Consider the following 26415-nt stretch of genomic DNA (forward strand, 5'->3'; position numbering starts at 1 on the left):
ACAACAAACTAAAGAGACAAATAGAACTGTCCTTGTTTTGAGATGACCTTTTCTTTCCTGCTGAGTACGAAATTCAAAGCTTTTTTTCCCCCCTCTAACAGCAGATAATGCTAAATCTATGAGATAGCTGTGCTTGATGCTGTCCCCCCACCTTAAAGTGACATGTATGAAGTATTTTGACAGTATTCATTACAAGTGTGACGCAGCTTTCACTGTGAATTAGTTGTCTGTCTCTAAATCTCATTAATATGCTTGCTTTAACATCATGGTAATTACCTAACTTCAGTCGTAGTTTTGCATAAATACAGCTTGATAAGTGCCTGTTTTTGCCAGCAGCAAGCCTAAAAAAAAACCTTTGAATGAGATGCTGCTACTCAAAATTACTAAATGGTAATAAATTGTAACAAGCTGAGCTCTGTTTTTAGAGATAAGTGCTAAGAGAAAAACATTTCCACTGAGACGTGACAAAGCTTAATTTCTGATGTTTCGGGCAAAAAAGAGCATCAGGGTTTCTTTCTTCGTGGCTGACAAATCCTGCAACAAGTTTCTGCTTAAACCCTAAAGTGTTTTTAAGCTTGTCGCGTGACTCTATGTCCTCTGTCTTTGGGGGGCAGTTTGTTAATTGCCAAGCCTTCATAGGTATATATATGTCAAAGGGCTGTTCACAGTGCCTCCCTTCAGCACTCAAAATTAGGAGCACCTCCAGCTTTGGTTAACTTCCACCTGGGCTCCATGGCTCTCTTGTGAGTCTAAAGGTCAAACCGCAACCCTCGTACCAGGGTCCAAGAAATCTGTTCGTAATGAAAAGCAGCTGGGAGGAGACCTTTGAGAGGACGGAGAAATTTGGGCTGCGCTTGGCTAAAGGAAAAAATGTAAATGCTAAAAAAAACCAAAAACCATCCTTGGAACAAACTTTCCTTCAGCTGCACAATACAAATACAATGTCTTTCATGGTGGCAGGTGAACATTAAGGTTATATAAAGGCTATTCATAAGTGGTTGAAGGGTTCACTGATGCCCTGTAGCTAAACATGAGCTCCGAGCTGTCGGTTAGCGGCGGGAACAGGAGATCCCCCCCCCCCCCCCCCACCCTGCGGTGCTGAGTAAGCAAATTCTCTGTACTTCATTTCCATATAAAAAGAATTTGTTTTTGCATTTTCAAATGATTCCCGTCCCTTGCTGATGGGACAGGAAATTGTAATAGTTTGCTAAATATTAACAATAGGGGTATCATAAATGAGAATGGAGAGGATACTGATAATGCTGAGGGAGAGACGGGAGGAAAACAGTGACGGAGGATGAGCTCGGCAAGACGACTCCTACTCTGTGTCTGCATGCTGAGAGCACTTCACTGTGTTGCCAGGGGCAGAATCAATGCTGCAATCTAGTCAAGTGTAGGTAGACTATCATTAGGCATGAAAAGTGCAATTCCACCAAGTGTTCATTTGGGAGATTGGGAAGCCGCAGCAGCCCTCGGATGACGTGAAACCGTCTGAGCCTGGAGGGTTCCAACCTCCCAGGTGCCATCACGGGAAATTTGTCCCACTTTCTAAGCCTCGTGGAAGATTTAGGGACTCATAATGTAGACTTTGAAGTAGGTTGGAGTGGTTTCACTGGATGTTTTCAAAAGTTTCGCTTCCAATCCTGCAGCACCTTCAGGCTAATTGAAAGTGGCACAGTTAGACTTTTTTGTCCCAGTGTAAGCCCTGCTGTATAGATATCTGGGAGCAAACAAAGTGCCATCCCGACAGAATTCATGTACGAACAGTAAATCTATTAGCTGATTTAGAAATCTCTAAACCAGGTCAACCCCTCTTAAGGGGACAACTAAAAAGACGGTGTGGTTATTGTTTTGTTGTCATTCAAATCTCTTATATTCCCCTCCGTATACTCTTGCCTTCATGCCGGCCTCACACTTAATCCTTTTTCCTTGTATCACAGGAGACCAGGTACAAGGACCTTACCGATGCCTTCGACAGCGGGGTTGATGGTCTGACTGCCGACACCAGCTCCCCCTCCCAGGTCTCAAGTCTCCTCTGGTTCCCCGGAGCCTCCAGGGCCCAATCATCTGGAGCCATTCACCAAACCACCAGCGATGCTGTTCGCCAGAATATATACGAGAACTTCATGAGGGAGCTGGAGACGGGAACCGGACAAGGAGGAGGGAGAGGCGGGGACAGAGGAGACCCATCCACCGAAGAGGGGGACAGCAGCAGCGAGTCAGCCGAGGGCTCCCTGGAGCAACTCGATATGCTGTTTGAGAAGGAGCAGGGGGTAGTGAGGCGGGCTGGGTGGCTTTCCTTTAAACCCCTCGTCACCCTGCACAAGGACAGGAAGCTGGAGCTGGTGACACGCCGAAAGTGGAAGCAATACTGGGTGACCTTGAAAGGTGAGTTAGAATCTGGGCGATTGAGCACAAGTGAGGGAGACAATTATGCATCTCGAGTCAAAGAAGTGCAGAATAGTGGTTTTTAAATGATTTAAAGTTTAGTAGATTATCCGAATTTTACTTTTATAATTCAGTTTGAAGAAATTGGTGGGTTCCTTTTTTATTTATTTAATTTTCCTCTCAACAGCAGTCATGTCTTCAACTCAAGCATCACACTTGACTTTGACTGATTGACTTTACCTCCTACTCTAAAAGCTTGCAGGAGATTATGCTTTTGCTCCTAGCCAAATGGGGGAAAAAAATCAGGCTATGTGCGCCTATGAAGAAAATCCCTTTAAAGTAAAAAAGGTGAAAGCAAGGACAGTGGTATCTGGTCTTTTGGGAGTATTTGAAAGTTTTTTGCTTCTTTGTAACCTGTTCCTGTTTTATTGTTCAAGGACATTGTGTCTTTAAGACATTATGTGACAGTTATAGGAAACCCTAACTCCTACAGTTTAGAGGAACCTGTCTCGATGAAGCCTGTTTTCTGAATTTCTCATTACTCACATTCGTGTCTTTGTGTCCATACACTTCTACCCCCTATCCTCCAGGATGTACGTTGCTGTTCTATGAGACTTATGGTAGAGGCTCTCCAGAGCAGGACTCGTCACCTCGTTATGCCCTCTTGGCTGAAGACAGCATCGTCCAAGCTGTTCCTGAGCACCCTAAGAAGGAGAATGTCTTTTGTCTCAGCAACACATATGGAGACGTCTACCTCTTTCAGGTGAACCACATCAGCTGACAGACAGTTCCTGATACATTTCTGCACAGTTATAGGGTTGAAGTTCAAATACCATCTGACGTCCACATTTCACCTTCTCTTACCTACAATTTGGCCTGTGAGGAACTTAAAAGCAAAGTTCTCAAACTTTTAGGATAGATCCTATTTTCCCTTTTTGCTTACTGACCTACATACCCGTACCAACTTCAGGCCTATCAGCTCTGTCCCTTTCGCATCCCCTATTTAAGATTTCAAGCTTACCAGAGTGAAGTATGTCAGGTTGTCTAGACATACATCAAATAAAATAGTTTTGTATAGAGCTGTAATGGCCCCAGAGGCCGGCAGAGAGAGAGAGAGCAAATCATCTCTGTAACATGAGGACACCTGGGTTTCCTCCTTTTGTTTCCACTCCAATTGCAAGACTCATTTTCAATTTGGGGGGTTCCCACTGATTTCTCAACTTACATGCTAGTTCCTCATCTATAAGATAATATATTGTAGATATGAATAAAAATGGCCTATTAACAGGGAAAATGGAAAAAGTATTCACTATTAATCAAGTTTTCTTTTATTGATCCAGCTTGCCACCCAATGACCATATTGTCATATATGAAAACACAATAGCAGAGCAGTTGCTGGGCATTCAGTATATTCGTATTAGTATTAGATATGAATCCAGCTCGTGGCAGAGATACTGACCGTGGTACTTCATCAATCTAACTCCCTGTCCCCTTTTGCCCTTCAAGGCCAGCAACCAAACGGACCTGGAGAACTGGGTGACGGCCATCCATTCTGCAAGTGCCTCGCTGCTAGCCAAGCGCCAGGGGAAGGAGGATACGGTGCGCTTGCTGAGGAGCCAGGTCCGCAGCCTGCTGCAAAAGATCGACATGGATGGGAAGATGAAGAAGATGGCCGAGCTGCAGCTGACAGTGGTCAGCGACCCCAAGAACCGCAGGGCTATCGAGAACCAGGTGATATTTTCATTACTAACCATAAGACTGTTGTATTAGCTGCAACTAATACAAGCTTCAAAGAGAATATTTATGTTCTCTGTAATGTTTTCACAGCATTATATATATCATGCAATTGGGACATATTTTACAGATAATCTGCCGGGAAACGCAACAACATTGTTAGATCATGAGGTGAAACATATGTTGTTTTCATGATTGTATCTTCTTCTCCTGCGTTTATGAATTTTTATACGTAATAATTGCAACAACCACATGACGTGCCCTACTTAATTCTCCTGATTTTGAGACTGCGGTGACAAGCCTGTGCTGTATTTCTGTCTGTGGGTGGGTGAAGTGGCCTAAATGCATCAGTCCCCAAATGCATTGCGAGGGGCCCAGGGGAGCAGCTAGCTCCCCAAGCATCAGATTGGGATTCCAGATGTTTTTTGGTAATGGGCTCTCAACGTGTATTATCCTCTTCCTCCTCCTCACAGCCCGGGGGAGATTCCAAAGCACCCAGCACTGTGCTGTAGCCTACATACAACAGATTACTAATGGGTATAAAAAGCCCATAACCTATGGCTTATCCACAACCCAAATACTTTACAAAGCATGTATGAGTGGTCTGAAATGTGGGAATATTCAGCTGCCCTATTTGTTTCATATGATTTAGATGTTCATTCACTGTTAATTCTTCTTTGCCACTTACAAAATAGACTCTTGTACCTTTTTATTTTTGTGTTGTATGTTTATGAAAGGCCTGTTAAATTGTCCTGAATGGAAATATTCTTTCAAGAAGGAGAAAGATGGACGCTGGACAGCTCACCGCAGTAATGACCAATTTGAGATATCATTGACTGTGTGCTTGTATCTGTTTCCAATTAGCCAGTATGCCACCTCGGAGTAAACAAAGAGACAGACGGAGTAGGAGTCAATGATAGGGTCAGGGGAGTACGGGACAGGACACTGATACAGGCGCCCAAAGGCTGATGACAGATTTAAGGTTAGGCTGAGGTTGTCTTGAATCAAAAGGGCACTACTTTGATGTACCAACCCCCATCCATGGCTACTGAAATCAGTGCCAGTAGACCTCTTTTGAAGATATACACAGTAGGTCACGTACACACACACATACACACACAGCAGATCACGTTACTTTGATAGACTTTTTATGCATTAGGGCTTTTACAGAAGGTCAGGAGCAGATGTTAAAGTGGGGGAATAAGAAAAGATGAGAATCTGTGAGAGGAGAAAGGCTTAATGGCTCTGAAATTAATGTAAATAAGTTCCTCTTACAAACAGATGGGCCCAAAACATGCTTTTCTTTTCCCTGAACTGATTCTAGCCCGCTAGATGCAAGAAGCAATAGACGTACAAACCTTCATTAACATTTCTGTTCATCAGTGATCCCGGCATGAATCATCAAAACAACCTTTATGCACAGGACTATTTTAGAACATCTATGCATAACCACGCTCATATCTGGCTGTTAAAAAACAGATCCAGGTGGCATGTGTATCAGAAGCATGGCAGGATATTGTGTGACAAAAAAAGAGGGCTTTTTCTCAAAGCAGCAACACACCACTTTTGAGGAAGGAGCTTATCTGATGTCCTCAGTAATACCTTCCTTCCCATCTAAAGTCATCTTCAAACTACTCAATGAAATTAATTCTCAGCTCTGCCAGAACACCCTGTAATATTAGAGTGACCCAGGAATAGCAGGCTGAAAAACGGTACTTAGTTAACTCGGTTAGCATCTCATAAAGGTTGGCGAGTTCTCAAAAATTAGACACGAAAATGGAATCCGTTTGTCCCATCAAGTCTTTAGCTTAAGTGCTTACAATCATGCTAACAAATATTGAGACGACAAACAAACAAGCGGTAAAGTGCGATATGCTAAAAGTAATTTTGTCTGATTGTAGATACCTAAATATCACTTCTTTCAAAAGGATAGCCTCTTATTAGCTCTAACACAAAATTGCAACTTTTTATATATACTCTGCAGCTACTGTGACCTCAAGTGACAAACAATAAGGTAGCGCTAAATTCTTAAACAGTGTGAAATGACAAGCACATGAAAAAGCATCTTTTCTAATTAATTAAATGAATCTGTTGTAGAGTAGTGTCGCGAAAAGTTTGCGAACATTAGCTAACATTAGCCACTAAAAGCAGTTGGTCATACTGTCCTAGATGTGTTCATAGCTGCACCACATAGTCAGAATTCAGATTTTTATTCAAAGAAAATGTGATTTCTGCATTTGCAATAAGATTCGTGACCTATTAGAGATCAATGTAGCTACCTTGAAATATTTTCACATTTACGCTCTACAGTCGATGTAAACCTTGCCAATCTTGAAGGACTCACAAATAATCTAAATAACTGACATGCCAAGTGCAAGGCCATTTTTAAACAGAATGCGGATTCCTGGTACTTGTCCTCATGATGCTGGTCTGGAATGGGAATAAAGACAGACTGTCATTGACTGGAGACTTGTTAACTGAGGACACCTGCACAGCTGTGTACATAGGCATTCTCATGGGTTTAGTACATAACATAGCTAAGCATGGAACCATGGGGATTTCTCTGCGAGTTCTTTGTTTCAGATGTTCATAAAACTTCACCCGCCTGTCCCTTCGCAGTGTGTTCCTAATTCTCAAGAATGCCGTCAATGTGAATGAATCCTAATGGGACAACGCCATGGGGTGCATTATTGTAAATGAACTCGCAGTGCAGCCAAGACCTATTAAAGTCAGTTGTTATAGAGGGTTGTTTAACTTGAGTGTTCTCATTAAAAGCAGTCTCCAGCCAACAAAATAAGCACTTTCTCAAAGCTTACATAGTGCAAAACGGCACAGGGGGGGGAAGGCGACTGTAAACTGTGTATGTCCTGCTTGTGTGTGTATGCTGTGTGAAGGTTTAACGGGTGGTCTGTGCAACATCACCTCTCTCCCTAGACTTAGCTAAAAAATATGAGCATTAGGATTTACAGCACACAGAGTCACTCCTCTGCTAGATAGTCTGCACTTCCTATCAAACCTCCACCAATGTGTGCCCTCAGCCTCCACCAACATCTGCAAGCAATTGGTGTTGAAGAAAAGCACCCCTCTGACCGTAATCTACCTCTTTGAGTCTCCATCTCCCCCCCCCCCCGCCCCCCTTCCCTCTTCAGGCTCCCACCCAAAAATTGCACATTCTCATTGCTCCACCCAACATATATATACTCTTGGACTTACCTTGAAAACCTCTAACAAATGTGTTTCTTTTGTTTGTTTTTTTCAGATCCAGCAGTGGGAGCAGAACCTGGAAAGATTTAACATGGATCTGTTCAGAATGCGCTGCTACCTGGCCAGTTTGCAGGGGGGAGAGCTTCCAAACCCAAAGAGCCTGCTTGCAATTGCCAGCCGCCCCACCAAAACCACGCTGGGACGGCTGGGGATCTTCTCTGTTTCCTCCTTCCATGCACTGGTGAGGAATGCGAGGGCATACCCTGAATGACCTACTGAATGCCTAAAGGCACTATACTTAAGGCCAGCAGTCAATTTGAGATTCCTTTTTCATTGGATACTTCAGTTTTGATTAACTTATTGTCTCAGCAATACCCTTTGAAATCTTCTAATCATCTGAAACTAAAATGCTTCCATCTGAAGGCTCTCTTTATGCGGCACTGGAGTGAAATAGGGTCTAATTAAGATGGTCGGATTAACTGGAATGCTTTGTTGAGATAAATGACTGCAGTTCTAATAGTTTGTATCTGTTCAGATCTGTTCCAGGGATGAAGCCACGCTCAGAAGGCGTTCACTGTCCTTGACGTACAGAGAGCGCAAGAGAGGCCTGTTCTCCACAATCAAAGGCCTCGACAACCTAACGAGGAGAGGCCGGGACAAGAGGCCCTCTGCATCGCAGGTACCACTGAACATACACAGAAAAAACCTGCCTAAAATCCTCATTATTGCTGTTTTTTTTATATATATAGTCGAGCACAGTATGGCTTTCTTGCTTTACATAACATTGTGCTCTTTGTTTCAAACATGTTCAAAGCATTGGTGCACTTTGCTTGGATAATCAAAAGATATGTTTTGCAATTTAGGGACAGGATTGTGACTATGTCAGTTGGAGCTAGCTCATGAGCAATCATTTAAATCACAAAAGAGATATGATAATATGATCACATGACGACTATGGAAGTGTCGATGTGTTTCTGACAGCGTCACTTCGTCCCAAAGTGAAATCTCCATTTAATCCCAAAGTAATGAAGTTATTCAGGGGGCCTGGATTAGAACATTCTTTATGCAGGATTATGTATTCAGCTCATTCTACCATGCACAAAACATGAGTATGCAGAATAAGCATGCATGTTTGTGAGGACACACACACACACACACACACACACACATTCAAACAGTCTCTGGGGATGTAGAGCTGTGCCTTGCTTGCATACTGGGCACACATTGTGTATATTGGTAATGAAACAATGTGAAAACACAGTGCCTTATTGCTTACTTGCATGTAAAATGCCTGTGCTGACATAAAAGAAATCAGAGATCTGTAAAGCCATGCAGCGCTTACAGCACATTTCCCCCCCTGAGGAGATTTTATTAATTAGAAGCACACAATCTCACGTCCCTCCTGCTTCCTGGTAAGTTTGAGTGCACACCTCCCATCAACAACAACACAGCAGCATTCCTCACCCAGGTGCAGAGGGGGAATTTTAAATCCTCTCTAGTTAGTAATTAGACGTGTGCAAGCTGGTTATTTATTGATACAGACATCCAGATGAACCCTGAAGCTACTCCCTTGGAGAATACTCTCATCTTGGAGGTCTATTTTCAGACTTTAGCCACACAAGAAACACTTATTTTCTCACGTCTTTTATAGACCTCTGTTCATTATTTGAAGTCAAGTAAGAAAAAAGAACTGTGTTTTTGATTGGCAGCAATCTACCTTTTTTTTTTTTTTGTTGATGCTGTGAAGCCAATATGGAGTCTTATTGTTTTTGAGCTCACGCAGCTCAGAGCCAATCATGTTCCCTAGTTGGAGCTCTGACTTCTGACTGCAAACAAAATGTTCCCTGTCCTGTTTCACTTGCTCTTTATCTCACTAACCAATGCCACCACCTGCTCTGTGTTATTCATGTTCGAGAATTTGCGCACATCTCTCAGAAACTACGTGTGTGTGTGTGTGTGTGTGCGTGCGCAAACATTTTTCTAGGGAACTCCGCAGGCCGGCCCTTAATTAGGCCCCGCTTCATCTTAAAGCGCAGAAGGCCGAGGTGGCGCTGCAGCTCACACATGAATTATTGAAAGCCATATGTGGTAGATGGCATTCTCCAATCTTTTCTCAGCCTCACAGACACACCGGCAGATGGTTGGTGTAAAGACGCTAAATATTAAATAGCCTTCCTTTACTGTTTTCTCCTTGTTCTTCTCCTATTACAAGCTTATTTAAGTGCTTTTTGGTATTTTCTTTCTTCACCTTAAGCCTCACGAGAAACTAAATGTTGGCTGTTGAGTGCTGTTTTTTCCTTGACAGCTGCTATTTTTGTGACAAGAGAACCATTACTGTAAAAGTTTCAGTTCTCTGCTGTTCTCAATGGAAATTCAGTCGGGGTCATTTTAGGTTACATCGTCGGCTTTTTGCTTATGTTGTACTGACGTGACAAATATCTATTGGAGATGGATTTGGACAGCATGGCAGTCTGAGCAGCCAAACTCTCATTCTTGCTTTTAAATCTGTTGCTACCTCCTCAGGTTTTCCAACTGTAGACAAATCTTGCGTCCCTCTGTATCACTCTCCTTTTTTTTGCCCCTACCTTTTTTTGCTGCTAATTGAAGTCCTTAAGTTTTATCTCTCTCCTCAAATTTGTCTTTCCCTTTTTCCCCTTCAGCTGTGTCCTGTCTCCCAGAACATAAACATTAAAGCGTCCTTCTCCCACAGTTTCCATACTGACTCATCTGTGTTGACTAGGACTAAATCTCATTTACTGCTGCGACTCCAGCCCTGACAACCTTAGTCTTTTCTCCCTCCCAGCTCCTCCCTTTTACTTTTCTCATCTCTCATCTATCTTAGGAGAGCTCTGTATACAGTAAAGAGCTGGCCGGCAGTCGGCTGTGGGAAGTAGGCCAGAGAGGTCTGAGGATTTGTGGGAGAGATGGTAAAGCTTTCTAAAATTAGTCAGTTTACAGCGAAGCAGCAACATCTACAGCCACGTTATAAATGTACTTGTTATGAAGGGAGAGTTACTGTGCTTTGCTGATCAGAGGTCAGATGAGGATTCTCACAGCCACAAAAGGAGCCTGAGGGTTTTTCAGATTTTTAAAGAAAACATTTTTTTTTTTTTTTTTTAAATTGAAAAAGTAATCCTCGGATTCTGAATAAAAGTATTGCGTTTGCATCCATATCTAAGCGATCGTGCATAATGTTGTGTGAATGTTAATTCTGCAGGAAAACAAGCAACTTTTGACCTGTTTTCAGAATGAAATGCCCCAGCTTCGCCACCTATCTCTGCCAAGTGACAAAATATCCCAGCAAAAGCTGTTAACTGCCGCCTTTTTGAGTGAGGACTGGAGTTACACCCTCTCATAACAGATGACGTGGGATTATTGAGCCGTGGATGCCCTCTGGGGCTGCAGAGTCACCTCCAGTTCTGGGCTTAGCCAGACACAACACACCTAACAATCACAAACAGGAAAGGACAGGTGGAGGAAGATGGAATGGATTAAGAACAGAGAGATTTAAAACTGTTGAGGAGTGCATGTGGAGAGGGGGGCAGTGCTTGTCCTCCTCTCATCTGTAACCTGACTGTGTCCTCCCTTTCATCTCTGGGCTACACAGAAACCACTCAGTGTCCAAACACACCCCCTCCACTCACACACGTCCACAACCGCACAGCGCATTTCTACCACCGCACCTTCAAAGGCTGCAGACGCCGTTTGGAGGCAGAATCAAAGCCCTGCACTCGCCACATGTAGTTTTTAATTACTTCCATAATAGCACCGTGTGTGTCTAATATTGTGTTGCCGAAAGTGGCAGGCCACTTAATCGCTCATGAGTCAATCAGTGTGGTGCCCTTCTGTCTGAAACTCTTTTCTCTTGATTTTCAGATTTTTGAGAGCGACGCTGGAGGTCAAACGTACACCCTCCCTCCGAGGAGCACAGAGGTGAGTCATCGTGTTCGCTAACTTTGTCTGCTGCGGTTTCTGGATCTTTTGATATATCTTTTAAAAATTCCTCTGCCATCTGTCACATCCATCCTCTGGTACCGTTTTATGGGCTGAATTATCCTTTACAGCGTGAAGTAGCTGTGTCAGAAGCGGGTCCACTGACACTTTGACCTATCCTGTCTTTCATGGCTTTGATAGTGAGCTGTGTAAAGATTTTTTTTTTTTACACACGGGATCAGAAAGTGCCTGCGTGTGTGTGCCTGTGCCTAAAACATGCTCAAGATCAAAGCAAAGAATCCTTTCATGTTGATCTGCCGATGTCTGAAAGATAAATAGACACCATAGAGATTTTTTACTGGATTCGAACTGTGGTTTAAATTTTGCATGGACAGGGCTCCAATTCCCAGCATAATTGAGTTAATGGAGGGTGCTGAAGTGAAGTGTTGACCGGAATCACTGATTGAAAAACTGTGCGTGTTTGAGTTTATCATAAAGTGCTGAACGATTAAAGTGTGTGAATTCTGTCTGTTGCCAGACAAACTGAGCCAAGAGACACAGACAATGCAGCTTTTTCAGATTCCTACATGGATATCAATTTTTCTGTAACAGCTCAGAACCTTACTGGATACATCTCTCTGTTCCTTGTTTTCTTTTCATTTTGAGCTGGACAGTAGATTTACTCTCTGTTAAGGACTCTGCCCTCCAGAACCATGCAACAAGGCCAGACCTGGTCTTTTAGTTTGGCCATTATACCATGTTAGTCATATGACAATATTCTCATTGAAGTTAATGGTGATGTTTTTTTTATGAGGCAACATTATCAAAATCTTTGTATAACTTAAAAATGCATGGCTCCCAGATCCTAGAAATGAACTGCCTGATGAAGATAGCCCTTTACAGATCCGCAACCACAGCGTAATGAAGCTCCGCTGCCATTCCAACCTTTGTACTTACGTATATCTGTAACGGCGTGGAATTGGTGTAATAGTGGTGTTATTTCACATTTGCATTACGGCGTGGCAGAAGCAAGAGAGCCCCGGCATGTGAGCAGGGAGAAGGAGCTTCACATACACAAACATTCAGACATGCACACACACACACACACAGGGCTCTAATTCAGCCTGTCATCTCTAATGTTACACACTGCCACTGTCTCCCCCCATTTCTTCTCTGTTATTACCTCAGATAAAGGATCGGGGAGGAACGAATTCGCCCACCCGTCCTCTTCGTTGTGTTTCACATTGTAGGCTGAAGTGATGTTTCAGAGGCATAAGGACTTGCCTTGAACTCGTTGTGTGTATGAGACAAATATTATCATTACTTATAGGAATTTTTGGACAGAATATGGAGGATAAGACATCACGCACCAAGCAGCCTCAGGCTCAGTAGTTGAACCCGAAATGCAAAGTGCTATGGGAGCCAAATCTGCAATCCTGTGTAACTAGGTGTAGTCTCTGTAGATGGGGTGCCTGCTCTACCAACTGACCTAATCCTACGCCTCAGCAAGAATTATATTTTTGAGTTAAATTTGAGACTACAATGAGCAGCTGTTTACTGTTAAGACTGAAATGAGGAAAAAAATACCTGTTTGAACTTGTAAAAGACAATCAGTTAACATGCAAATATTATTTTTTGAATGAAGGGTCCAAAGGCAGTCACTCTGCCAAATGTCACATGGTTAAGAACATAACCCATCCTGACATCACGCACTCCTGGTTTTCACTCTGGAGTTCATATGCAGAACCTACCTTTTGACAGTCTCTACCTCCCAGGCCTATGCTAAATTATACGAACCACATGCTTGGCTTCATGTTGAACCAACGTTTTGTCATCAACAATAGATATATGAATGTTAAATTCCCAAAAATGAACTACCAGTGTTCTTTTCAAAAGAGAATGATTTTGTAAGGTGCCCACCTGTGGACAAGGCTCTGAAGTGTCCTAACTTTAAATGGAGCTGCCTGAAGCCGCGCATGTCGTCAAAGTGTACAGAATCAAGACAATGTTCTTAGCAGATATTCACAAGGCAGTAGTTTTATAAACATCTTTTTCTTCTTCATATGAAACGTGTCGACGCTTTCTAAGACCAGCAGATGAAACTTAACACTGACAGAGTGGCATAATGGACACATTTAAACAGAGCAGGGTGGACATTATGAAGGATGGCTGTTCCACAGGATGCAGTGATTCATAGGATGACTCTTTGGTCAATGGGGCAAGTGTTAACACTGCTCTATTGAGACCCTTCAAACGGGCTTCTAACAGGAAGTGGTTTAGGAAACAATAATAGACTTCATTGGCGTGACACTTTAATGTTTCTTAAAATGTGGCTTAGGGTTTTGGCGTCCTCTGGACTTGGACGCGGAAAACCACTTGTCACTGAAATGCATTTGATTTAGTGGGGATTAGGAGTCTTCAGGGTGGGAAGGAAAGAGGACTGAACAGCTCTATTGATTTTTGTCTGCACATACAGTTCTTCAGCTTTGTCTTGATGACTGTTGTCATACTTGGGTCTTAAATCCATCAAATTACTCTAACAGTCAACTTCCTCTAATCCTTTGCAGTAAGTCGAGTGATGTGTATGCTTGTATGTGCATACACATCGTCACTGAAGTTGGCGTGTGGTCAGACTGTAGGTTGTGACTGCTGCATGATTCAGGGACAGACATATCTATAAGGGATTTGCTCTTTTGGGCCACCATCCAACCACTCTTCCAGTGGAGTGACTGAATGTGTGTGTGACTATTTTAGCTCCAGCATTCTGTTACTCCAACTGTTGCCTCTTTTTATATCGCTTGTTTGAGAAAAGACGGTTGCACCTCGCCGGCGCTGTAAATGATACATAGGCGGAATAGTGGCGTGAAGTTGTTCAGGGGCTCAGCTGGCGTCAGAGGTAGTAATAGGAACAACCGAGGCAAAACAGCGTCGACATAAATGTCAGACCCAGTAGAGGGGAAGAGTGCTCTCATGCTTCCACCATGGAGTTCTGTCGTTTCCACTGAGACACCAATAGTGAGGTGTCGGAGTGACTGCCGAGCTTCGTATCAGCGGTGAGTAATCCTAATGTGAAAAGGGCTTCCTAAATGCTCACGGTCATTTTTGAGCACTTTACATTTTCAAAATGTGGACAAATGCCAGTGAATTCAAGCAGGTTTGGCTCATTCTGTGTTCATGTTTCTCTTTTCTTAAAGTGCACGACTATGCGACATACATGTCAAATTGTACCACTCTTGTCTGCAATACACTCTCTCACGTCGCCACGTCTCACCACACTCCACTACCCATGAGCACTTCTGTTTTAACTGTGAAGTCAGTTCTGAGGAGCAGGCGGTAGTGCTCACCAATATGGGTGGAACAGAGCAGAACAGAAAGGGTCTATTTTCACAGCCACAACCAAACTGTCCGTTACTCCACGTTCCCCTTTTAGAAGCTCCTGGGTGGAGGACAGCTTGCTTGGATATCATTTCCACACGTGAGGGGAAAGAGTGAAGTTTGAACCGTTTGTATGAATGCAGGCACACATAAATAGTGTTGACGCTGTGAACACACAGAGAGCGCACGTTGAAGTCCGGCGTGCACCTCGACCATACTCTTGGCAGCCCTTCGTGGAACGTTGACCAGGCAACCGCCGGCCTGTTACGGCCCTCCCTGACCATGAATGAGTGTCTAGTGTTAGTCAGCCGCTGGTCAGGTCAGCGCAGGCGAACAAATCTTAGTTTTCCAGTCACGCCAAACAAACAGGACTGTTACGCAAACAGTTGCCATGACAGCTTGTTTTTTTTCTTACTGTATTTATAAGCATGACCTCACATGTTAGCAGAGGTGCGTCGTTGGACAGGCAACTTGTGTTCCTCCACCCCTACAGGTGAGGGGAAGATTTGAGTAAGAACATTGGTGTCCTTAATTTTCAGTGATTCGTGAAGACGGGATTCCCGTGGAAAATTTGGCAATTTTTTTTTTTTTTTTTTTTGTGAATACTTAAAGAATGTTGCTTATGAGCATGTGTGTGCCTCTGAATCAGAGGCGGTAGCTGGTTCCTTTAGGCTTCTAGTCTGGCAGGAAAAAAGGTCTTTTTTTTTCCTCATGAGATGATGCATCAACAGAAGGCAGCCAGCTTCTAAAACAAGGAAAAAGCTCTCACACACACACACACACACATGCATACCACACAGAGAGGCTCAACACTAACACACCAATCTCCATTTTTATGATCCCATAATGCTTTTAAGCATCCCTTTTATATCTAGAACGATTATCTGATGCAATTATTCCTTTTGGTCTTGTGTCTTAGTTTAACCAAGAAGTCACATCGACTTCTTAAGAAGTGCTGAATCACTGAGTTTCAGTGTTTGAGCCTTTCCTCAAGATGGAGAGACGTGATAATTGTGGTTTAAGGCTGCACTGCGGCTTCTCCCACAGCCCCTAAACACAGCAGTGGCACTTTTCCCTCCAGAGACACAGAGTCGCAACCAAAACCCCCAAATGACGGCCTCTGAGGCAGTGCCGTGGGCTAACTCCCCGGCCGTAATACCCAGCTCTAACCTCACTGTTAATACCACCAACAAATAATTACATTCAAGCGGCTGATCTGAAAGTTTGAAGGATTGGAAAATAAACTGTTCCTTATTCATCACTTAAGTCAAAATAACTTCAGTGGCTTTTTGAATGAAAGGAGTCCTTAGGAATGGCGCAGATATCATCTGGATGTCGTCTAGGACTGCTGGTCGAACCCATTGCCAATCGTCTTGTGTACACGGTCATTATAATGACTATTATGGGGAGCAACTGCCGTCCATGTTGCCCAATGAATTTCTGAAAGGCTAATTGTATGACATCTTTGATCCGTTGCTTGATCCACAGCCAAGAATTAAGACTAATGGAACTGTATTGATTTGTGTGCTGCTATTCAAAGTCTACAGCACTCTCTTTCTCTCTCTCTCTGCCTCCTGTAACCTCCCCGTCTTTGGTTACCGACTACTTCCCCCTTTTTTTCCCACTCTCTGCTCCATCTAATGCCTCTAACACCACCCTTTTATCTTGTCTTACCCTCCCTTTTCATCTCCTCTTCTGCAGAGGCTGGACGTTCTGACCAGCATCTACTCCATGTCGCCCCCTGAGGGTGGAGTGTGGGACAGCATCGTAGGTGCCACAGATGTGCTGACATGTGTCAACATGCCAGACGGCCTGACGCTCCAAGTTCCCGTCAAAAGAGACCAGACAGCGGCTGACCTTCTCTCTGCAGCTTGCAAGGTCGGGTAGCAGCCAGTTGCAGGAAATGATGAGATGCCAACACAACAGTTGTATATCCTGACAGTTGATAAAGAAAAATAAAAAAAAACAATAAGTGTACAGCAATGTACAAAACAGTCATGTTTTTTTAGATTTGGATGAACTTGTTTGTTGAAGTAGGAATATCCTTATCTCTTCCAAATGTGCAGTTATGTTGTGGTCTTTAAATATTTAATAAATACTTTGTTTTAGCATCTGTATCAGGACTTCTGTCGTATTACGCAACACACACTCGCCTGTGCGAAGCCTCTAAATTTACTCCAAATGTCTCATCACTAAGTGTAAACTAGATGAATAATTCAGGCCTTGGCCATACAGCATCTGTCGAAACAACGCGTTAGTGCATAAAATATATATTGGATGTTTTTGTGCATCCAGGCAGATGATCATTTAGGGTCTCTTGTGTAAACAGGTGAAACAGCTGGACCCAAGTCTGCACTGCCTCCGGCTGCACGCGCAGGCAGGGCGTGAGGCGGAGGTCCGATACGCGTCTCCTGGAGAGCTCGTCCGTGATTTGGTGAGTAGGTGAAATCAGCGGAAAGCACACCGTTAGCGTAGTTATTTGCCACTTATTTAATGCTTGTTGATTTGTTTGGTATCGTCCTGTAGGTCAACGATCAGCTGGAAGTTGTCCCAGTTAATGTGTTTACGCTCCACATGAGCAAGCAGAGCGACAGTGGAGACTTTGGTGAGTCCATCAAACGTGGATTGGTTTGTGCTAGCTTCTTAAATCTCGCGTGCACTACTTAAAGATCCTTTACAACCTTCTTGTTCATCTCATACACTTTGTGTGTCTTTCACTTTGTTTCTTCTCCTCCTGACAGGTTTTGCAGTAACAGGACACAAAGACAACCAGAGAAACAGCCGGATTTTTATCAGTGAGGTGCTCCATGATGGACTGGCATTCAATGAAGGTGTTTACTCACTCCATCATGATGCAGGGAATACAAATGTGGCTTTTTCCCCACTTCCTTTTTGAATCGTGCTTTTGTTTTTCCCAGGTCTGCGCCCGGGCGATGAGATCTTGGTACTGAACAGTCGGTGTGTGTCTGGTCTGGACCTATCACTGATCCAGACGCTGTTCAGTGAAGAAACTCTGCACCTGAGCCTGAGGCGGGACGGACCTCTTCCACCAACCTTGACCTCCAGCCACAGGGCCCCTCACCTCAAACTCCACCAGGAGGTTTACAGCAAGCACCAGAGAGCCAAGTCCTCCTCTGGTACGTTGAGTCACATGAACTGTGTGTAGATCTAGTGAAAGGTTTGGATGTCATAGAGTTATACTTAATAGAAGCACTTGACGATAAAATTCAAAGTGAAGTTGATAATTAGCCTCCCTTGTGTGTGACAGATGGTGAGAGACAAAGAGAAACACAAAGAGGGAGAAACACTTTAGATGCTGAGAAATGCTTGGCAACCCCATTGAGGTAGCACTTTCTCAGTTCAGAGTACAGATGAAGGCACCAGTTCAACTGTTTTGTTACCGAGCTTTGCTGTTCCAACTGTGAACAGCCTGCTTCTGCAACAGCTCCGAGTGAACGCACTGTTGACTAATAGTTCATGATGCATGTTTTTGGTGTGTGATGAGTTGTGTAATTGGAACCTTTCAGGTCTGTTCTTTTTTTAGCAGGTGTTTTTTTAGCAGGTCTTATAAAAGTCAAAGTCACTGAATGGGCAGTTATACACAGCGCAGCGTTTGCTGAAAAAGTAGGCAGTTTTGACACCGAACCCACAAACAGGCACCGCACTTCCTGTCTAGTTAAGATCTTGCTCAGATCTCTACTTCCTCTGAAGACACTCATCCTCTCCCTTCACTGTCAAAAGTCGGACGAAGAAGCCTCAGAAGATTTCCCATAGCTCTGTGTTTTCAGAGGGAGAGAGGGGGGCCGCGAGGGGCGTTTGACCGCAGAGGGCTCATTATCGCTGCGATTGTATAGTATCCTGTCATCTCGGTTTAATCTCAATGCAGACAAGAGATGTCAGAACGGAACTGTAAGGTCGTCCGTGTGGCCGGGCAAACACAGCTGATACCCAGCTGGTAGAGATGCATTTGTCTGTTCTGGCTTCACTTTAAAGGTAAGGGCAGAGGAAAATATGAGATTAGATTCTATTTCGATACTATGACTGTTTTCGTTCAACAAAGTAAAGGTTGCAAGAAAAAAAAAACTGTTTGTATAGAGCTATGAACACAGCTATGTGCTATGAAGTGTAAGTAAGAATTGCTAATAGTATGACAACTGATAGCACTGGAGGAGTGATATTGACACGCCATATACGTTAATTATGCATATACATTACACAACAGATCTGCAATCTGCAAAGCAATCTAGTTTAATTAGATACAGTGGTGGTCTCTGTGTAAGAATTTGATATGGTGTTAGATTAGATCAGACTGGAGCCTCAATTTAAAACCATGGTCCAGGAAATGTAGCTTGTGTTGATACACGAAATCAGACGCAGTCGTGTTTTGATATTTTGAACAACTTTGCAGCTAAAGTCATAGTCAGCTAATGAAAGTGTTTGTGTTTGTGTGAAGGGGGGAGGATTAATAGTATTACATTATAGAATATAAAGTCTTTCAAATTGAAAAAAAAAAAAGGATGAAAAAGTTGCTGAATGCATCATGTTGCAGGTTCATGTTACAAACGTCTTTGTACAACTTCAAGTTGTTTGTTAAAAACATAAACAGACGGCCAGAACTCTTAATTACAACTTTCTACCTGAAAAGTGCAAAACAGGTTGTGCTGTAAATGGACTTTTCCTGGTTTTCGGCATTAAAAAAACCCCAAAAAAACAAACAAACAAAAAAAGAAGTGAGGAAAAAAAGTTTGAGAAAAATGTGGAGTGTCATTTTAATGATGGCAATTCATTAGTGTTTCCTCCACTACAGCCATAATTGAACACAAAGGAATTAATGACTTGAAGGCCTCATTACAGTAAGTGGTGTGATCAAAGAGCCTGCAGTTTTCCTCTCGGTCTCAAGAGGGCATATGATCCCATGCAGGCTGATAAGAAGGCAGGGAGGTAAATGCCGACAGAGGGGGATTTTTCACTCACTGACTATCATGATATTGTTCCTAGAAGGAAGATATCTGTCAGCTGATACATTCAGCTTGATGTGAACGTATCAGACAAGAGAATCAAATTCAAATGACTAGATAAATGTTACTCTGCTCCAGAGTCCTGACATCTCGTTGACAATGACGATCAGAGGGAGAAGTTCAGCTCTGCAGGAGATTCCAAAAGGCTTTTTTTCTTTCCTGCTTTAACAATAGACTGCCTCCCTACAATCATCAATAGACTTTAGGCCTTGAATTGAACATAAAGTAGTCCAAGTTTGGAAAATCTTTTCCAAAACACACTAGAATGATCTTAAGAGTGTCAGAACAATTCACATGAAAAAATACAAATAAAGGTAGAATCCACTTTAACCTTTGTTCTATCTTGTTTGAAGACATAACAAGGTCTTTAATTAGCATTGTTGAGTTTTTTTCTGGATGACTGAATGCTCAGCCATTTTTAGACTGAAGAGATGTTTAAGTGCTGAGCCACTGGCTGGCGTCCATGGTGCTTTTAGACTCTGGTCAGCATTGTTTGTGTTGTGTGGTCAGTTGAAGAATGTACTTCAGCTAAAAAAAACCCCCACTACAGCTGAGATACAGTGAAGGGTGGTAGGGTTTTAAAACATTATCACACACACAGAACAGTAAATACTCCCACATACAACCTGATGCTGCAACTGTCCCCTGTCTCTCTCTCTCCAGATGTGTGCACTGCAGCAGAAAATGATGCGTCCCTGTGTGTAGGACTGGAGAATGTTCACTCGCACTGCTCACACAGGCCTGTTCAGCACAGCAAGGTAAGAAGGCCTTCTGTGTGCGCGTGTGTGTGTGTGTGTGTGTGACGTATTCTAAAGAAAGAATATCTATTGCTCCTTACAGTATTCTTCCTCCTACAGTAGCTATTTCTCTTTCTACCCAGTTTGTTTGTGTGAATAAAAGTGTGTACATGCTGTGTGTGTGTGACTTTGTGTGTGTGTGTGTGTGTGTGTGTGTTGTGCCCACTCACAGTGGCAGCTGTGGGGCCGTCACAAACCAGACTGGCACCAGTCCTTTGCATTACCATAATTAAGATACTTCATCATAGCCACGGGTATAAACACAGCTTATTACTGTCATGCAGACTGAAAGATGTGGGTGTGTCACACACTCCGGCTGCATCCTACACACACACACACACACACACAGACACACAGACACACACACACACACACACACACACACACACACACACACACACACACACACACAATCGCACACACATGCTTGACAACATGCATGTCCAGGGGGCACATCTTTCACATCAAAAACATAGTTTTCTAAAATCTTTCTGTCAGCCTCAACTTCCGTCTAACAGAGAAATGTACACGATATGTTTTCAGTGTTGTGATTGTGAAAGTATTTCTGTGACGATCTTGGTGCTTGTTTGCTTTGGCTCTGGTCCAAAAACACAAATAGTACCCTGCAACCAATAAAACCCCTTAATTTCCTCTCGAATCATTTGTAAAATAAAAAGCTTGTCTATAAATACGCCTAATGCTCGTCCCTGAGGATTCATGGCAGATTGCATGCCTATTTCTGTCCTTTCTGTTGTTCCATATCCGGTCAGGTTTTTTTTTGATATGTAAACCAACTTTTATTGAAGTCAATAAACTGAGCGTGAGCAGATCCCTCTGGGAGCTACGCCTCAGCGATGTAGTAATGTAATAGGGGCGAGCGTGTGTGTGTGCTCGTGTTTATTAGGAGCACGAGTGTGTGGTCATCACGAAAAAGGCCATGTGTTAATGATGTGGACATGGCTGGATGCCTGAGAGCGAATGCGTGTGTGCATTTTCACCTTCTCTTGCATCGCTCAGCTAATATTTTGTCCTTTTACTTTGGAGTCTGCAGTTTTTGTCGGCAAAGTGAGTGCGTGTTTGGCACCAAACTGCTCCTGATGTAACATGGGCTAAATGAAAAAGGGGGACTAGGCAGTCATGTTTAGCTAGTTTCATTCATGATTCATTGATACTAAATCCAGGCCAAATATCCAGAAAGCAACACTAATTGCCATGGCTGCTCTGGCTTTATTCTAATTGCCTGTGTCAGAAGATGCCGTGCAGTGTTTGACCCCTGGTCAGCCAGGAGGTGGATTAGAGAGGACAACTTGCCCTCTTCTACGCTCTCTTTTCTGGCTCTATTCATCCCTCTTTTGTTTGCCCGGTGATGTGAGTCAGTCCCACTGTGCTGGGATCTGCACTGCACCACTGCTGCTCATGCTCAGCTCCCCACCGATTGTCTCTTCCAGGAGGATGAGTGGAAGAAAGGTGTGTGTGTGTGTGTGTGTGTGTGTGTGTGTCTGTGTGTGTAAACCAGGGACGGTTTATGAATGTGTGTTTATATCACTGCATATGTGCACATTTTGAAGGCACAAAAGGGGGGAAAGCACTCAGCCTCCATCACGGAGAGTCAGCCACTGTGAAAGTGATTAAAAAAAACAGGGTGAGATATTGGAGCTGGTAAATCAGATTTTTTGCGGTCACGTAGAGCAGAATTTAATCACTGCAGGGCCATCAGTTTATTCTCTTGGGTTGGAAGACAGAAATATCGAGTCACCAGGTAGAAAATCAGCCATGTATCAGCATTTAGGTGCACTCATGCGTGCACCAGACGTGACGATAGTCAATAGAGATGGATGGATGGGAGGGACTAATTTCAAGCTTCTTGTCACTGCCTGTAATCGGCCGCCTCACTAGACTGAATACCTTTGATTAATTGGTCCGTTGCTTTCCAATCTACGCTTATTATTCGAGATCTGTGTGTGTGTGTGTGTGGGGGGGGGGGGGGGGGGGGGTGTTTAGGTGCTTGCTCGGCACAGTAAACAGTATTATTTTGGGGGGGGGGTGGTGTTTAGGTGCTTGCTCGGCACAGTAAACAGTATTATTTACCATTGAAATGCTGATTGTGTTTCTGCTGCTTCTCCGATACCTAATGATACTTTAGAGCACAGTAGAAATTGGTTTAACACAATGTTGCAGTACAATTATAAGCTAAGCCAATCATTTGTAGAGTTAGTCTTGGATCAGTCCCATGAGTGAAATCCAATTGATTCGACATGCACTGCTTTAGGAAAGCAGTTCTGTCATAACAACATTTATAACCATATCAGAGTAGCAGCTTCTGGTTGGCTTGTGGCCTCACTTAATCTCCTCTAGATCAGCCACTGAGGAGAGGTATGATGGGGATTTGTTGGCAGGCAGGTCATCAACACATTCTCACACAAACATGTGAACGCACACAATCGGAGTGTTCAAGGCAATAGACAGATGGAAGGACGTGGGAAGTAATCTGGCATGATCTGGTGCCACAACATGGAACCAGTCCACTGTTAGGAACTCAAGCATCCATGCCCAATAACACCAACTGAGTGTATGACTGTTTGAATATGTTACTATAGTGATGGTTTGAATCATGAAGATAAAAAAAAGAGGAAATATCTCTTAAAGTCAAACACGTCGTAGTTTTGCAGCTAATTCTTTTTTCTTTCTTTATGGGGGGGTTCTGTAGAGGTATGGCATTCTAGTAGACACATTTAATACAGGCTGTTTAATACACTACTGTATTTTGTGAAAACTACAAAAAAGCTTGTATTCTATAGATAGCAGATGTATATTATACTGTTTTGTAAAATAGTCAGTCTTGGATTGCATTAAAGCAAAGGTTAAACATCGTACAGACCCATTAAGCCTCTTTCCTTTTGTCCAGACTAGACATTTCACTAAGAGCATTTAAGTGGACTTATGAAGAGAGCAATGACTGGAGCCAGCCACTGTCTGGCTGTCAGAACAGAGAGATTTGGCTTGAATTACTTGATTTTAAGTAGCAATGTTATTAGGCTTCTCCCCTGAATTAAAAGAAGCCATATGGCCTACATTAGTAGGCTGTAACATTGTAACGTTTCTCTTACCGCTTCCTCTTTCCCCTAACCTAAATCTTCCTCTTTTTTTTTCTCGTCTCGGTGAACTGGAGGAGTCTGAGAGGTGTTTAAATGCTTATTTAAACCGTGTGAATTACAGAAAACTGAATTATTCAGTTTCCATTCTCATTTCTAATCACGGGGCCCAAGACTTCAAAAAGATATGGAAGATGCCTACAGATATTAGCTTCTATCACCGTCTTCAAACACGATCCCTTCTTCCTTTGAGCTACAACCATCCCCATCCCAAACTTTAAAGAGCCGACTCACCCGACTGCTTTTGCGTGTGTGTGTCTGTGGAATGGGAGTTTTGGGGGGTAATTTAGGGAGGTGTGTGTTTGTGCTATGACTAAGCTCATCATCCACCATCTGGCCGTGAGCGGGCTAATAATCTGAGCTTATTGCTGTCAGCTCAGTTAACGCTAGCCTGCTCTTGTCATTTCACACTACTGTAAACAAGTTGGGGAAGACAGAGCTGGACATCAAAAACTTTCAAAGGAACTAACTAACTACAGAGAGGGACCGGCAGGGACCTGGATCCAACATGACCCAGATCTGGCTACAATGACCACAGCAGGGGGGCCTGAGGTAGCCATGGCTATAACCATACCAATTATAGCCCCAACAGTGAAAGAAGACGCTCCTCGGTCTTACCTCTTCCTCACCACCTTAACAGAGCTGTTTATGCGGGACCAGTCACCTGTCCAGGTCCTGTGCTCCCTCCTGACCATGTGCTGGTGTTGGCCGTCTGGCTGTAAGGCCGAGGACAAGAATCTGTTCCTGTGCTCCGTGCTGGTCAGTTTGGGACGGCGACTTAAAGACAAGTTTTCCTGCTTCGCTCAGGACATGGCTGCCTGCCTTTCCTGCCACAGAGACGTTAAAGAAGACAAACAGCTGGTAACTATGGGTTCCTATAATGCTCCTTCCTTGTGAAGAGTTATAACGGTAGTAGCTGATACTATCAGTGTTCACACTCGGAGCTGCAAACTTTCACACAACTCCCACAACCTTCTGTGTGTTTGATTAAAAATATCTTCACAAATGAGAGTCTGGACTTTTTCAGTAAGAGAATTCAGATTTATCTCATTTGCATTATATTTGCATTTCAAGTCTTAATTTTAAAGAGCTAATTAGCTAACATTTATTTACAATGTCATGTGGAGTGTATATAGGAATTATTTGCTACATTTGTATTCATGCTTGAAGGATGGCTCTCGGGATAGCAGAGTAGTTCACCAATTGTTTGAGACTAAAATATCTCAATAGGATATAACTTTATTGATCCCCAATGGGGAAATTTGGGCGTTACAGCAGCAGCAGTGTAGAATCAAAACAAAAAGTAAAAAAAAACTAATAAAATAATAACAAACATAAATACAATCCAGGTAGTAAGGGGGGGGGGATATATACAGAGGACTATAGTGTGGTGGACTCAGCAGGACAATGAAAAAGATATTAATAATACTGTGAAGTGAATGGCATGTTAAAGTGACCAGTGAAGAATTTATATCATAAATATAGTGAAGAATATTGTGCAGTTTTGACTGGAGTATAGATATATAGTTATAAGAGTATAATGTAATAATGTAATATATAATATAGATAGTATAGATATAATATAATAAAGGTATAATAACATTGTAATAATATTGAATACTATATATAAAGAGAATATATATAAATACAGACTAGCTCCTGCTGTTGTACAGCCTGATGGCTGTGGGGACAAATGAGCGTCTGAAGCGCTCAATCATTATGAGATGAATAGATATAACATTTGGGATAGTTCACAGAGGACGACCAGACTTTTTGAGGAGCTCCTGGTATGTATTTATGGCCATGATCAGGTCTTATTTCAGTTTTTGTTTTTGTTGCGCTTGCTGACTAAATCTTTCAGACAGCGCTTCTTTCATAGGACTGGAGCCGTCTTATCAGGTTTTCCACCTGTGTGTGTTTTCTGGAACGTCTTCTATGCTCACCTCATCCTGATGATCTTTCAATGTAACTGTTGACTTGTAAGATTTACACTGTAGGCAGAGGAGACAAGGTCAAGAGGTTGTGCTTTTGTCTCCTCTGGCTTTATTGCTATCTATAAAAGGTTGTCTCAGCATTATTTGATAGGGCTCGATTACAATTAATTGTATTGCTCGGGTTGGCAGTCTGCGTCTTTATGGGCATGTATTCTCCCTCAAACGGTCACCTTGTGTGCCTAATGGCTCTTTTATCTGTTAGTCTGATGTCATGTTGGACAGTTGTATCATGTGGATAGTTCAAAGTGCTGTGTTTGCTTCTGAATCAAAGAGATTGAACATTTTCAGGTCAGGGAGGGTAAAGGAGTCAGCAGACCGTTTGCCTTTAGGTATTCAACAGACTTGTTTGCCACAAAGGTAAGATTAACGTTGGCTTTAAGTGCTTCCATTCAGCATCTTCTTAGTATAAGGCATCTTGCTAGAGTGAGAATAGCATATAGTGGTTGCATTACTTTGCCTTTGTACTTGCAGTCATGGAGTGGAGTGGATTTGAATAGCCTGGGGACTCAGTAGAATGGGTGCTTAAATCTGAAGCTGGCTTCATTATTAAAACACACTCTTATCCCAAAGTCCTCTGAGACTTGGAGGAATAATATTTGTTTAGGCTGAATAATAAAAGGCGTAAATGGACTTGTGGAGCGCGACTGTTCCAGCCCTCCCTCTCTCCACCCCTCCTATTTATTTGATTTACGAGCACGAGTCTTCTTTTATTGAGCGTTTAAAAGAAGATGGCATCATGGCACTATGGCCCACTAACATGGCAAATGAATCACTGCCCTGCCTACCAGCCACTAGGCCTTTCTCTCTCTCTCTCTCTCTT

At 43.0% G+C, this 26415-nt stretch overlaps 1 protein-coding gene across 4 annotated transcripts in view; it reads left to right on the forward strand.

Moving 5' to 3' along the window:
• The window catches only part of tiam2a (TIAM Rac1 associated GEF 2a), a 69767-nt gene that overhangs the window by 25802 nt on the left and 17550 nt on the right, over positions 1–26415 (forward strand). For all 4 annotated transcript variants that reach the window (XM_079369033.1, XM_079369034.1, XM_079369035.1 and 1 more), the window contains 12 exons: positions 1941–2388; positions 2979–3151; positions 3895–4119; positions 7382–7567; positions 7862–8005; positions 11203–11259; positions 16336–16512; positions 16964–17068; positions 17161–17239; positions 17376–17465; positions 17553–17771; positions 20316–20410. In XM_079369033.1, the coding sequence (XP_079225159.1) occupies positions 1941–2388; positions 2979–3151; positions 3895–4119; positions 7382–7567; positions 7862–8005; positions 11203–11259; positions 16336–16512; positions 16964–17068; positions 17161–17239; positions 17376–17465; positions 17553–17771; positions 20316–20410 (1998 nt within the window). The remainder of the gene's footprint in view (positions 1–1940; positions 2389–2978; positions 3152–3894; positions 4120–7381; positions 7568–7861; positions 8006–11202; positions 11260–16335; positions 16513–16963; positions 17069–17160; positions 17240–17375; positions 17466–17552; positions 17772–20315; positions 20411–26415) is intronic.

The sequence above is a fragment of the Symphodus melops genome (assembly GCF_947650265.1).
Source record: "Symphodus melops genome assembly, chromosome: 19".
Classification (NCBI taxonomy): Eukaryota; Metazoa; Chordata; class Actinopteri; order Labriformes; family Labridae; genus Symphodus; species Symphodus melops.